This window comes from Brachycentrus maculatus, unplaced genomic scaffold, assembly GCF_059751285.1.
Source record: "Brachycentrus maculatus isolate JH-2025_06_01 unplaced genomic scaffold, ASM5975128v1 h1tg000418l, whole genome shotgun sequence".
In the NCBI taxonomy this organism is placed as follows: Eukaryota; Metazoa; Arthropoda; class Insecta; order Trichoptera; family Brachycentridae; genus Brachycentrus; species Brachycentrus maculatus.
In genome coordinates, this window is record NW_028281166.1 from 205,919 (window position 1) to 222,121 (window position 16,203).

At 30.3% G+C, this 16,203-nt stretch overlaps 1 protein-coding gene across 1 annotated transcript in view; it reads left to right on the forward strand.

The window, feature by feature from the left end:
• GABA-B-R1 (gamma-aminobutyric acid type B receptor subunit 1) overlaps positions 1-16,203 on the forward strand; it is a 216,228-nt gene that overhangs the window by 119,772 nt on the left and 80,253 nt on the right. The window contains exon 2 of the mRNA XM_088271038.1: positions 7,883-9,157. Coding sequence (XP_088127164.1) covers positions 7,883-9,157 — 1,275 coding nt within the window. The remainder of the gene's footprint in view (positions 1-7,882; positions 9,158-16,203) is intronic.

Genomic DNA, 16,203 nt, shown 5'->3' on the forward strand with positions numbered 1-16,203 from the left:
CTCGCGCGTACTGTATTACGAGTTTGATCAATGTATCTAGAAGTTTAAATTTTGTGTAGTGTGGTTGTCAATCATGGGTAGAATTAGTGAATGTTACACGTGTGTTAAGTGATCACATCAACTTTGTGGAATAACATGACGGTTTAAATTGAATAAAATACATACTTGTATAAGATCACTCTAGAATTTATAAATCGTAATCATACAGGAGAAAGTGACCAAGTGCATTGTTTGACAAAAACGTGATCATTGACTATTTGATATCTTACTAGCCTAATATTGTCTTGAAAAAATCCCAAAGGATTTTAAACTTGGAAGTATAATATATTGACTTGTTAAAAATGACTAACTGCATTGATGTTTATTTTCTTGCCAAGCAAAAGTGACTTAAATGGCCATCCTGAACATTTTACGTTTTGGTAGTTGGTCACATTCTCCTGTACGACTACGTAATATTTATACGACAAGTTTAAGAACATCTATAGTTTTGTAAATAAAAAGTGGTTTTACATTTTTGAATTTATGTTTTTTATATTTTGTACGGAATAATCGATATTATGAAGTTTCCTTGATTCAATTTTAAGTTGGTTATTATTTTTATTTGATTCCGAGATATTATAAAATAATAACAAACATTATTTTTCTCTGCTTTCTGTTTGTTATGCCAAATACCATTTTTACTTCCTCATTTTAAAATTTAAACTGTAATGAACTTACCCTGAGGTAAAAATAATTATCAGGTTGACATAACAAGACCGCGATGTTTTATGTCTTAATGGATTTTGTGAAAGTTTTAATGAATGAAGGAAGAGCGAGTTAAGATAGTGTGAGGGAGTGAGAGGAGAGTGAGAGAGAGTAAGTGAAGATAGTGTGAAGGGGGTGGGGGAGATGTAGTTAGTGCAACAAGACGGGGAGGAGACTTCCAATACCAAGTACCAAGCACCTACCAAGATTAGAACTCATTTAACTTCTTCAATTATAATCATCAGGTTATTCTACAATTGAAAAATTTTATTTTTTGACATCTCCACAAAGATGAAGCAGAATGTGGAGGTCTGGGCATTTACGGGGCTTACAAACGTCATAGGCTGGTTTAAGTGATCACTTTACACACATGTAACATTCACCAATTCTACTCATGATTGACAATCACACTACTCAAATTTGGAAGGGCTATATATATATATATATATATATATATATATATATATATATATATATATATATATATATATATATATATATATATATATATATATATATATATATATATATATATATATATATATATTAATTTAATGCCATATAAGAAAATTCCTAATAATTCATTGTTTTTTATCTAAATTTTTGCCTAATTTTAAAATAAGGACTATTATAGAAAGTTAGACAATGTAATTAAATAAAATATGGTAAAAAATCAAAGGAATTTTCTAATACTTGTAATTTTCTCACTTATTCTTACTAATCATTTGAATTTTAACATCTAATATCCTTGAAATATTTTATGCTTGAGGACCCAAGAAGCTCTAATAAAAAATCAATTTTATTTTAACATGAAAATATTGTTTTCGAATATTTAATTTAATGAGATATATGATTTTGTTTATCGGCTGATAACTGCTTGTTGCAAAGCACATGCAATCAGAGAGGTGGCTATTGGTCAAACAATTCCGATATTTTGATTAAATGTAATTCATATGACAAAATTTAGTATTCTCAATATTATTAATATTTAAAGCATTTACTTTGTGGTTAGTAATTTTTCTTATTAATGTTTTTACAAAAATGTTAATTATATTATTACCGTTTTTTTTATCTTAATTTATTTTATTTGACAAATGATATTTTAGTAAAGTATAGTAATAATAATAACACATAAGTTATAGTAAGGAGTGGGCGGGATCTGAATTGGATATTGACGAATCTTGCTTAACCGATGTTGAATCAAATAATGGACTATAAGTAAAATTTATTTGGTTGTTAATTAAAGGAATTATATTTTTCAGTGCTTTCCGAATATAAAAAATCTCCATATTATTCAGTATTAACCCTTTATTATTAGTGTTCAATAATTTTACTCCCGTATCTTTTTTGAAGACGTGATTTGAATCTATGAGGTGATTGGCAAAGTTATTATTGTTTAGACACTGTATGTGTTCTTTTATTCTAATATTAAAATTACGCGAGGTTCTACCGGTGAGTGGTTTGTAAAAAAAAATAAAGACAATTTAGATTTGGAATTATTTCACGATGGTTTTCTAAAATGACCTAAATATGATTTGCAACCAACCAGTTAGGTATCGTTGTTATGGTTTTCATTTCATTAATTAGTATTAATAAATGCGTTGTGAATTCTGGGAATAATATTACATGTACTGGTGAAAGCCTTTTCCATTTAATGATTGGACGATCTAGAATGATCCACATTTTAATGGGCATCATATTTCAATATTACGCGGAAACACACGAGGCTTTCATGTTATTACTTGCGTGAGTACCGTGGACCAGAACTCCATTTCAATTTAAAGTAATGTTATTCTGGATACTAAATATTTTTTCAAGATGGCCGAGTGAATTTGCGCATATTAGCAGTGTACAACCTACACAAGTTAGAACGAATACGGCAATAAAACCCCGAGTGCTCTAGTCACTGTAGCTTTTATTATTTTTCTTCTCATATAAAGCCTTTTCTTTATTTCTCCATTTAAATACTTTCCAATAAAACATCATTTGTATGATTAACAACATTTTGAGTGTGTCCAAATACTTGTTCACGAATCTGGGATTTATTTTTAAATTTTGACATCTCAACTTGAAGATGAAAAAGAACATGGGCATTTACAGGACTTACGACCTGTCATACGTTGGTTAAGTGATCACTTTACACACGTACAATATTCACCATTCTAGCCTTGATTGACAAAATCACTTCTCGAATTTTTGAAACTCCTACTTAAATCATTAAATCGCCTGACGCTCTACATTTGAGTTTCCAGGCGTTTCCCAGAATTTAAAAATTAATCTGGGGCTCAGATCTTCGGCTCTTGTGAATGTGGAACAGGCGAAGATTATTTAAACTACAACATATATCGTAAATCTAATGACGCTTTACGTGTGAGTTCACTGGAGCCATTCATGGCTGGTTTGAGAAAACTTCCATTTAGCAGCACCCTTTTCTGAAATGATACAAAAAGTAAGAATTAAATAAACGCATAACTTGTGAATTATTCAGAAACGTTCATAAAAAGGGTATCTGCTAAATAAAAGCTTTCTCAATCCTACCATACGTGTCGCAAACTTAATCGTAGAGTGTCATGAGATTGTTAACATGTCGCTCACTCCTTTCAAGAACGTCATAAATCAAAAAACTTGATTTTTCAGGAGAACGTTTTTAAAGTTTAAAAATATAGTACAATGTATTAAAAATAAATATTAAGCCACTTATTGAACAGATCTTTTTAGGTTAAATCTGAAGGTTTTTTCCCCATTTGAAAAATATTTAGTAAATTAAAAAAAAAATTAAACAATACCTTTTCTCCGAAATGCAAAAAACAACACTTTCTGCTCTGTAGCGCGTATGTATTAAGTTAAAAATATGCCTCTTTTGCTGGGATATTGTAGATTTTCTGGGCATTCCGAAAACACGCACAACTGAAAATTGTCGATTTTTGATATATGACGTTGTTGAAAGGAGTGAGCGAAATATTAAGTGGAGATGTGAAATATCAATTGGATTAATCTAGTAAAAGACACGCGAGGATTTGGAATTTTTCAGTATTTCATTGGACATGTTCTGCACTACCGTGTAGTAGTGTGTACTAACATAGGTTAACGCTCGGGTTCAGGACATGAACAGATATGTTCTCATGTATTGGAGTTTCCGGCTATAGAACGGAAAAAGGGCATAATACTGAAAAGTTTTCCTTCACCCATGCCAGCTTTCAAACCTTCATCTATCACTCCAACTATTCATATCAAAATTTCACACTCATTTTATATCATTTTCAACACAGATCTTCCATATTTTTTTCATTGATTATTTCACAGAAAGTTTCTTCACCCATTTAAACGTAGTGACGAGTCTGTCTCCTAACGATTTCGATCTTTTATTATATAACTAACTAAATAGCTAACCATCACGCCATTTCTCAGCAGGGTAGGCAGAAAAAAATTGAACGCCATTTCACTTTGTTTTCTTTCTTGCAAACATTCTTCACCTCTTCCACATTCGTGCGTCTATCTTTTCATCCCCGACGATTATTTCGACCTTTGACCCGGCCGCTTTAAAATATTTGATATACCTGATAATGCCAACTTTTTTTCGGTCTCCCTCTGCTTCTTTTTCAACTACATTCGCCTCATACATTTGTTTTACAGTTGTTTCTGCGCATTTGTTCCACATGTCCAAATCATCTCAAAACACTATTCTAAATTTTATCGATAATGCTTATCTCAACCTTGCATTCTTTCATTATTTCACCATTCGAACATTTATCAAACATCGTTTTGACGCACATTTATCTGATGGATCGCATTTTGACTGCATTTAGCTTGCTTTCATCCTTCTATTGCCAACTCCATGTTTTTGTTGATTTGATATTAAATCGTTTGAGAACAAGATCATGAGACGTAAAGCAATATTCTATTGTAGTTTATGTATTAATTTTAAATCAAACACAGAATTTTTGAGTCTTTTAAGTTGTATTTTATTAACAAAAACACATAAAAAATTAATATTGTGACAATTGTATCGCCTTGTTAGGACATTATCAAACGAATGTGAAGATCAAACGGGCTACGGTCCTTATGTAGCTATACAATTCTAAGTAACAGTTTTAACACGTGCAGCAATAATAAATTATGACTTAGAATCGTATAGCTACATAAGGACCGTAGTCCATTTGATCCACATTCGTTAGATAATGCCCTAACAAGGCTAAACAATTCTCACAATATTAATTTTTTATGTGTTTTTGTTAATAAAATACAACTTAGTACACTCAAAAATTCTGTGTTTGATTTAAAATTAATACATGAATTAAAATGGAGTTCTACGAACCTCCGCCTCCGTAGTGTTATGGTCAGCATGCTCGGTTATTGTTCTGGAGGTCCAGGGTTCGATTCCCAGGGGGGGTAAAATGAATATAAGTGATTTTTTCACTCTAATATTTATTCAATATTACCCTGGTCTGGTACCTGAAGCGGAGGGCTGATCACCTTTCCTTCGTGTGTTAACGATCAAGATAACACTGTGTTTGTATAATGCAGTGCCCTATGCACCATTGGAGTGCGGATAAGGGTTTCAAAACTTAAACAAATTAAACGCCAAATCAATAAATAAATTCTAGTTTAAATTGGAAACTACAGCGCTGGCATGTTCCGAATGTAATAAATAAATCCATAATTATCAATTTCCACCTCAAGGGATGGATCGCGGGTCGCGGGTCGCGGGTCGTGGTGGGTGGCAGGTGACACCGCGGCGCTCTAGTTTGTAGAACATTCCGTGAGAATTGATTTCAGCTTGTCAGACATTGTTTAATCGGACATGATAATCAATCTAGTCATAATACAGAAATCGCGTGACCGCATTCGCATTACGCTAGAGAGGCATCCGTGATCGATAATGTCTTATCCGACTATCTTCTTCAAACTCCTGCTGTCCAACAAATTAATAAAACATTAGCTATGAAAATTTAGTGCTCATTTTCCATCACGATATTTGAATAAACAAACGGCATTCGGTAGTGAGGATAGATTTTTGTTTTAAATCATGATAGGCGGTTGTTGTAAACACCTTATTAATTGTTGTAAAAAAACTACCCATAGATGACTACCTTCATTCAGTGTCCAAAAAATTTATAATGTTTGCAACAAAATAACCGCGAAAGTACGCATTTGTTTTTTTTTTAATCTCACCAAAGATGAAGAAGAGTATGGATGTCTGGGTATTTTTTGAAAAATTGGTTCATAAATATAGAACTTCCAAGAATTTGAGTACCTAGTGTAGTTGTCAATAATGGATAGTTTATTATTAGATTAAAACCAAAATTTTTAGCTTTTCCACTTTTTTTATTTGACCAGCGACCGGGTTTCGTCGTTACCGACATCATCAGAAAAATAAAAAAGTGGAAAAGCTAAAAATATTGGTTTTAATCTAATAATAAATTAAAAATGCAATTCCATCACGAAGTGTCAGTGGATAATATAAATCTATTAATAATGGATAGAATTAGTGAACGTTACACGTGTGTAAAGTGATCACTTAAACCAGCCTATGACGGCCGTCAGCCCCGTAAATGCCCAGGCTTCCATATTTTTCTTCATCTTTGATGAGATGTAAAAAAAGTAAAGATAAGTCCTATAATTGGAGATGATCCAGATTTGTGGACAAGTATTTGGACACACTCAAAACACTCAATTATGTCCAAATACTTTTCTCCAGTTATTTTTTACATATTTATGACATCTCAATGTAGATACATATGTCTCTGGTCCACATAGGTCTCTGCTAAGATCCTTTTTGGATCTTGCATACATTCAAAAAGGGTAAAAAAATATCATTCAACCATGATTAGCAAATTTCAAAATTTTATTTCATATAAAATAATTACTTGTATTAAAAAAAAATATTTTGCCTGACTTATAAACCTGGTTTGTCAGACAGTATAAAATATTTTTTAAAACATAATAATAACAAAATCGTACTCAGAACAAGAAAACTGCGTACTTATAAATAAATAAACACATATTTAATTTTTTGTAATAATTAAACGAATCCAACATTACGAATCGGTTCAAAAATATTTTTTTTTCAATAATTGATTATTTAAATAAGTTTAAATTTATTTCATAAACATTATTTCGTTTTACAACAACGATTCTTAAAGTATATTTTTGATTTTGTGCGATATTTTTTTTGTCCCTACGATCAAAAGTTGTTAAAGTAAAAACAAAGTTTTTTATTATTATTTGGTATCGGCGCTACTCCCGGAATTCCTGATCCCTGCAGTGGGTATTACGTCTCGCTGTTTGTTCGCTTCCGATAACCCATTTTCTTCCAACGAAGCCACTTTGCGCTCAAACTTTGAACAAAAGAATGAAACAAGACATAATCGATAATCGGTCCAGGTATAAAGGAACGAGCCAAAAGACTTGTTTTCTCGAAATTTCAGTCGTTACGTTAAAAGACGTGAAAAGAAATTCGTCCACAGTTTATTCTCAATATCAGCACTAGTTGTAAACTCACGACAAAATTGGTTAGAAGCTCATTATCTTATTTTTTTCTCTGATCTCGTCTACCTTCGAGTGGTGTATAGGGCACTGCATCTTATAAAGAGTAGATAGTGGTTTTATGAAGGTAGGAAAACTGTCCTGCGCTCCTGATTCTTGGATTCAGGAGATTTGTTTAATAAGATGCAGATGATGCAAATGAAAGAGTTCAGGGTAAAAAATGTAATTTTTTGTGAGAAAATAAATAGACGAGGAATGATGTTAATTGTAAATGAGAGAAAAAGGATACTTAAAGCAACAGCTAGGGCACTTGGGGTTAGATACCCGTACTCATACGAGCTTGTCTAAGGTGTAAATTGCAATTATATAGTAAGTCCCCCTTTTTTTCCAGGCATTAATCAAACAAATACGAAGGTTTTGTTTTCAATTTAAAATTGTCGTAATGATCAAATTTCATAATTTGTTTTAAGAATCCAATTTTTTATGTTAACACAGCATTGAAATAATAATGAGGTTTTGAGCTTTTTACAAGAAAGATACGTCCGTAATATAATAAATCTAAAACTGAAATCATTGTCGGCGAATAAAAATTTATCAGATAAAGCTTGACTGGTAGTATTGCATTTTAATTTACTGTTTTGTTTTCTTCCAGAATCGCTCGCTTCACCACCGACCTCCTTCACTGCGAGCTAATGGCCCGAGAATGCAACAAAATGCAACGATCAATCATCCTTCAAACTCCAGACTGGCTGACCAGAAGTTTGATGAAGTAAATTTACGAGAGTTCAAAGAACAGAGCGAAAGAAGTCGAGTAGTTGAGAAAACTATTCAAGATGTAGACTGCAATAAAGATCTCGATATCTCTTCTTCAATAAAAAACAATGACCCGAAACGAGAAACTGCTCACTGCAAGTTTAAAAATCTAAGACATGAAAAGCTAAATCAGAATTCAAAATGCTTCGGTAGCACTGGAATCAAAATAAGAACAAAAATGGCCAAAAAGACGATAACTCCTAGAATAAAGTTCAAAACGTTGTTTAAATACCTCCTTTCTTATCCCAATGTGTCTTTTCACTTAAAATTATTACTACTTACCTTTGCAACACTCTTATACCCTATTAACTTTTTAAAACTAAAATCTAATAGACTGTTTAGTATAGTACGTATATCAAATTGGTGTGAACTCTTAGTTGTAAGAATTCAGGAAATGTTTCGAAGATTCCAATCAATGATCGTACCTTTATTTTATCTATCATCGAATGTTCTTTGTGATAAGTTGCGTCATAGTATAATTGTTACTGTTTCTTCACGATCGAAGTGTGAAATATTTCTAAGATTTTGGGAGATGATCAGAAATTCTACCAATACACAATTGAACTTGATAAAACACCTGTCATGTGCATATAAAAGTATTCAAAATAGATGTGAGAAGCTGAAAACTGTAGTACAATGTACCACGGCTATGATTATATCAAGAATAAACGCTTTTGTCCATCAAAACTATCATGATTTAACGGAAATGATCCCGATATTAGGAGTAGTTTCATGTGTCAAAAGCTGTTACATGTTCGCGTTTGAAAAGTGTTTGAAGTCTTGCATTATTTCTGATTGCGCAAGATCAAGTAAATCAGTGCATTATTCTGGCAAATCGAATCGTTATGGTGTCCGAAGTTTGTTTCGTCTACCGTTCGTTGCGTTTCTCCTGAGCACGTGGTGTTGCGTTCATGCTGGGCCGGAGGCCATGGCGCTGCAGCAGGAGGAAGATGAGGTGCTCCACATCGGCGGGATATTTCCCATAGCAGGCGAGGGCGGCTGGCAGGGCGGGCAGGCTTGTATGCCGGCCGCCTACCTGGCTCTGGAGGACGTCAACAAGAGGAAGGATCTCCTTCCGGGATTCCAGCTCAGGCTACACAGCAACGATAGCGAAGTAAGTATACAAAATGAAAGTACCTATTTAAATAAGTATCGTAATATTCGACACAAAGGCACAAGGATTTTTCAAATAATATTTTCAATATTATTAATATTTAAAGCATTTACTTTGTGATTAGTCTTTTTTAATTTTATATTTTTATGTCTACCGACTTCGAGACTCGTTCTCGTACTGGTCTCTTCGTCAGGACAATTACTACAACAGCATGCTTACGATTTTTTTATCACAATTTTTTTTTCTATGTTCACTCTCTGGGTGGACTATATGATCAACATGAGACGTTTCTAAGTCATTTTGTAACGCGCCATCTCTTTAGCTTCCTACCAGGTCAGTATAGTCCGCTGAGTATAGTCGCTGAATGATCGTTTAGTATCGTGATAGATCACTTAACATACTACGCACAATAAATCGTAAATTATACTTTATTTTTTATCATGGCACTCCCTTAAGTATGAGGTTTGTCGAGTTGTTGCACATTTTTAAATCCTAACGGAGACGTGTAAAATTTGTTCAAGTAAATTTCGATGTAGACTCATATCTTATGTCCGTAAGTTTAGATAAAACGCAAAACCAAAAAGTAATGTGATTTATTTGCAAAATATTATATTTCAATTTTTGAAATATCGAGGGGATAGAATATTCAACGTGTCTTGAATTTATTAACCAGTAAATCTGAATTCCAAAACTGAAAACCTTTGATTCTCGAAGTGATGACCACAACGTAATTTTTAACGGTGTTTTTTTTTTTTAAATTATAAATATGATTTACAAATCCTATACGATAGATTGAAGAGAATTTATGATTAGAATACAAATAAAGAATTGCCATTATTACAATGTTTTATTAACATTAATACACGGAACATTTTGGTATTCTGTTTTATGATGGATATGAGTATTTCTAAAGAATCGTTTTATTTTAATATTTTTTGTTCAAATACATTTTTTTAAATATAAAGCTAACATAATTAAATCTAGAATATATCGTATAATAATTTAACGAGTAAAATATTTCGAATAATGTAAAAATAAACAAGAGTATAAAAAAGCAGAATACAAGCTCTAAAGAAAATATTACCTTTAAATTATACATTTTTCCGGCCAAAAAAATGTGAAAGTATTTATTTAATTATTTTACAATAAGCAAAAATCTAAAAATATAATATATGATGATTTTCGTTAGAAAAACCTTTTAATATATGCGTTTATATTTTCATTATCATTTCTACATCAGCTAAAAGGCACAGTAACTCGAAACCATTTTACCCATTTTAATATTATTAAGACGTGAAAGGCATGATGTGTGAATATGAACAAAAATGTAAATGTTTTTCCTCCGTCTCCTTGCTTTTATCTGATGAGCGTGTATTAAATGGAAAAAAATGAATGCCTGTTCAATTCTGGGGAGGAAATAGAAAATACTAAATAATTCTTAAATACCTTTGAGACCTTTTTTACCCATAAACGCCTTTTCTTCCATGTCGAGTTTATTATTTTTTCAGAATTCCTGTTTGCACGACATATATCATATTTTGCTGTAAATATCGTATCAAAGATTAAGAATCATTGCTATAATCGTATATTTGATATTTTCTTTTATTCAAAATTTTATTGGAAATATTGGATTTTTTATATCGTTAAAATATTGAGTTATCGATGTTTAGAAATTAAATTTAGTTTAACTTGAAAGTTCATTGAGATTGTAAACTAATCGTATAAGTATTTATAAGGCATACCATCTGTCTATGGGTGGTTTAAGAAATTGATTTAAACACAGTGTAACATTCACTACCCGCGATCGACAACCATATTTCTGAAATTTCAAAAAGACATATTATAACGTATTTTAGTACAAACATTATTTTTGACTTTTTTTGCGATACGCGATAAAAATACGATGAAAATTTAATTTTAAATATAGTATATTTATTTTTAGATCAAAAATAAAAAATTATAAACGATAGTTATTTACTGCACAAAAAAATATCTTAGCAAATCGTTTAGCCAAGTATAAGCAAAGCACCAAATAAAAGGTTCTCGATCTAAACCCAATTTCAAAAGACTGCGCAAAGATCTCAGCAAATTATGACCCACTTTTGATAGATCAGTAGATTCCGGATAATTTTAGTAGATATACAAAAAAATTCTTTGTGCCCCCCTAAGGGTTATATTATTCATCAAAAATTTTCTTAACATAACTGATTTGTATAAAACGAAAGTTTAAATGGTATCTGTATTGAGCCATCTAACTCACTGTATCTATCAGCATCCCCAATCAGTATTATTTCATCTCGGGAAATTGCAAAGTTTGTCGGGAATTTGCTACAGCTCCTATTATTCCGCCCGAACTCTTCTCAGTTATATATTTAATTATCCGATACGATATCGAAATGAAGTCATCTAGGGGAGATAAAGGCTAATTTGCGAGCGTTAAGTCCTAAAATCATTCCGGCCATTTGTCTTTCCGCGTCATTAGGTAACGTAACAGTAACCGTAGAATATTCATCAACGTAATTATTATTGATTATACCGAGTATCTTTTGGCTTCAAAGAACCTATATAAAGGGTTAGTGCTTACAGAACCCCGATTCTTAACTGCTCTTAAAAATATCGCGTGGATCTTGTTGTCCGTTTCATTGAAAATATATGGTGCACGTTTTAAAAAAAAACTTTGAATTCGTATCTACTTTGTTGAATTTATCAGTAATATATTAATATTATATTGATAACACAATTTATGATTCAAGATAATTTATTGATTCTCGTAACTTTTTTTAGTATTGAAAGGGAATTATTTAACTGTTTAAACTTTTTTTTTTTATAAGATGGAAAAATTAAAATATATTGAGTACTTTGAACTTTGTAAAACTTTGTAGCTTTTTTGAAACAGTAAAATAATGGTGATGAAAAACAGTTGTCCTAAAAATTATGTCGTGTTTCGGTGTTTATTTACAATAATTTATTTAAGGAAATTGTTCAGATGGACTGCAAGTCCTTAAATGCATTAAGAACCCACATTTCCTACAACAAAAAAATATTCATCTCTTTAGGACATCAATCTTGAAAACAATTCAGTAAGGGAAAAATACAACATTCGCGTTTTTACAAAGATTTAGGCATATTCAAAATACTGTAAATATATAAACACTCTTGTCAAATATTTGAAGGCATCCCAAGTTCGTCGCATTAATTGGTATTATAACGAATCTCACATATAGATATGAAGAAGGTTCCAAATTTATAACAAAAGATTCTCAATAAAAGTCGTCTAAAACTCGCACCCAAAGAAGTATTAGCATAAGTGATATGGTTGTTCAAATATTATCATAATGGTAAACGTTACGAATGTGTACAAAGTGATCACTCAAGGCAGCCAATTACAGGATACAATTCCTATAAATGCCCAAAGACTTTCATATTCCCATCCTATAAATTGCTCTCTCTTGAGACTTCAGTAAGAAAATCTACATTCTGAGAAATTTGAAAAAGTTCGTAAAGAAAATGTTATAGGAAACACAAAAAAAACTTATATAATAATGTGTTTTTCATGGAAATTGTAATTTCAAATGAGAAATTTGGTGTCCACATAAATAGTGAATTTAAATCATGTTATTCTGAACATTTTTTGTCTTTTTATTTAAATATTCAGAAACCGCTTTGATCAATATATTCGCAGTAGGAAAATGGTTCTCCTGTTTAATATAAATGTTCTACAGTTGTAGTATGTATGGGGTATTGGCGCCAGACAGTCATTTCACCTTCTAAATTATTACAGGCTTTATATCATGTCATTTAATATCTGTAAACGGTTTCAGCTCGTCCACTCACTGCTAACCAACAAACTTGTAAACTTTCTGTCACAAACACGTTTATATACACGTGGATCATTCTTGAATGAACGGATGTAAAAAAATCAGTTCCGATCAATAGATTTAGTATCCGGATCTCAATTTTGAGTGAAACTCGTTCACAAACGCCGATCCGTTCATTCACTGGTAGTTTAGTTTCCTTAATAGTATAAATACATGTGTAGTATAAATATTCAATCACGAACGTGATTTTCTCAAACGGAACACAAAATGCTCAATGCACGTTAGTATTGATCATTAATAATGGCTATCTACGAGGAATTACTCAAAATACATATCGCTCACTCCTTTCAAGAACGTCGTAAATCAAAAAACTTGATTTTTCAGGAGAACGTTTTTAAAGTTTAAAAATATAATACAATGTATTAAAAATAAATATCAAGCCACTTATTGAACTTTTTAGTGTGTAACAGATCTTTTTAGGTAAAACCTGAAGGTTTTTTCTCCATTTGAAAAATATTTAAAATATTTCAAAAAATAATTAAACAATAACTTTTCTTCAAAATGCAAAAACAACACTTTCTGCCCTGTAGCGGGTAAATATTAAGTTAAAAACATGCCTCTTTTGCTGGGATATAGTAAATTTTCTGGGCGTTCTGAAAACATGTACAACTAAAAATTGACGATTTTTGATTTATGACGTTCTTGAAAGGAGTGAGCGATATGTGCATAGCTGAATTCTATTGGCTTTTTTCCCTATAGAATTTAGCTTTGCACACTATTGATTATATATATATATATATATATATATATATATATATATATATATATATTTATATATATATATATATATATATATATATATATATATATATATATATATATATATATATATATATATATATATATATATATATATATATATATATATATATATATATATATATATATATATATATATATTTATTTATATATATATATATATATATAAATATATTTATATATATATATATATATATATATATATATATATATATATATATATATATATATATATATATATATATATATATATATATATATATATATATATATATATATATATATATATATATAAACATATATATACAGAATTGATTTTTTTTCATAAAGCCCCTATTACAATATCGCCAGCTACGTGCAGTGTGGGTTATGGCATGCATTATGTTTGTATTATTGTAGTTCAATGAGGCCTTTGTGTCCTCCACACCCTCGCGCCGTAGTCCTGTACCGCGTGATGTACTTCCAGGATGCCGATACCACCGAATGGGCGCCTCCCATCGCCGATATTAACGCGAGATATTTATAGCGATTCTAAGGGGGGAGTCCCGAACTCCTAATCCTGTTTTAAGGGATTTACGAAAAGAGAACCAAATATCAACATCTCACTTTTTTTATCCTCAAAATCCTTAAAATTTATCAACGACAAAATTAATTTTACAAAACATGTATTTGAGTAATTGATAAAGAGCTTTTAAGGCTCTTTAAAGACGCTTGAAAAAAGGAATAAGAGACAATGCTATTAGAAGAACTGTCCATGATTGAAAATTTTCCAATTTTTCATCTTATTTCGTACATCCAAATAAAATCGATAAAAGTACGCATGGAATTATCAAATCATAATGAAAATTACACAATTTAGCCATGTGTCATACTTATTTTGGAAATATTATACGTAAAGTAGTAATTTAAATATTACTGGACAAGTAGTTACCAAGTAATCTTTGTACATTAGTACATTTACATTAGAGAAACCGTATTTAATGAATTAACAAATAACTGTATTGTTTTCAAAGATTTATTTTAACTCTGATCGTTTCAAAAGAAAACAACATCACACCAATACGTTCGTACAAATAAAATAAAATGACACTTAAATTAATGAAATAAACGCACTTATTTAAATTAAAATCATTAAAATGAATTCCGCCATGAAAAATATTATTCATTAATTTGCTTACATATCATATAACAGATGAACATACTTTGTAAAAAAATCCAAAAATAAAAAATGGTTTTGATATAATGTGTTTTTTTTTCACTCGGAGATCACATGATTGCGATTTAAAGATATGTGAAAAATTTTATTTAAATAATTAATTAAAATCAAAAACAATACGTCAGCATATTACAGAAATCAACCCTTAAATGTGCAAACAAATAGTAAGTATGTAGGATGTACATATATGAGAAACTGAGCGACGCCAATTTACTAGAAAAAATATGATGAGGGTAACTAAACTTAACTTAATGAGGGTAGAATATAGGGGATGAGGAGCGGCCTAATCCCTTTTTGAACGGTCTTTTCGTAACAAGGTCAAATATTCATTCAAACTGATTGATATTGATTGATTAGTCCTGGTGATTCTATTTCAAAAATATTTTAATTGATTAGGGCTGGTGATTCTATTTTTAAAATATATTTATTTATTAGTGCTACTGTATTGTATATACGAAATATAATTATTGATAAGTGCTAGTGATTGTTTTTAAAATATTTATTTATTGATTAGTGCTAGTGATTCTATTTTTAAAATATATTTATTGATAAGTGCTACTGATTGTATTTACTAAATGTATTTATTGATAAGTGCTAGTGATTATTTTTAAAAGATATGTATATTGATTAGTGCTGGTGATTTTTTTCCAAGAATACATTTCGAGAAATAGCAAGACTGGTGGCTTAACACGGGAATGCTATAGTAAACGTGACGTGATGTACCATAAGTGTACATGTTTTGTATGGACCTGAATTGTGTTGGGAATAAATCTCTATCCTCTGCCATGGGAGAGCATTTGTTCACCTTGTTCCGGGAGATTACAGGAAAAGGAATGACGAGGAATTCCAACAAGAAAATGCAAAGCTTTAAGAAAAAATAAAACGCGATTTCTGAATACAAAACCGGAAATTAAATTCAATGTTTGTATGCATGTATACCATATACATATAATATAAATATGTATCTATATATATATATATATATATATATATATATATATATATATATATATATATATATATATATATATATATATATATATATATATATATATATATATATATATATATATATATATATATATATATATATATATATATATATATATATATATATATATATATATATATATATATATATATATATATATATATATATATATATATATATATATATATATATATATATATAT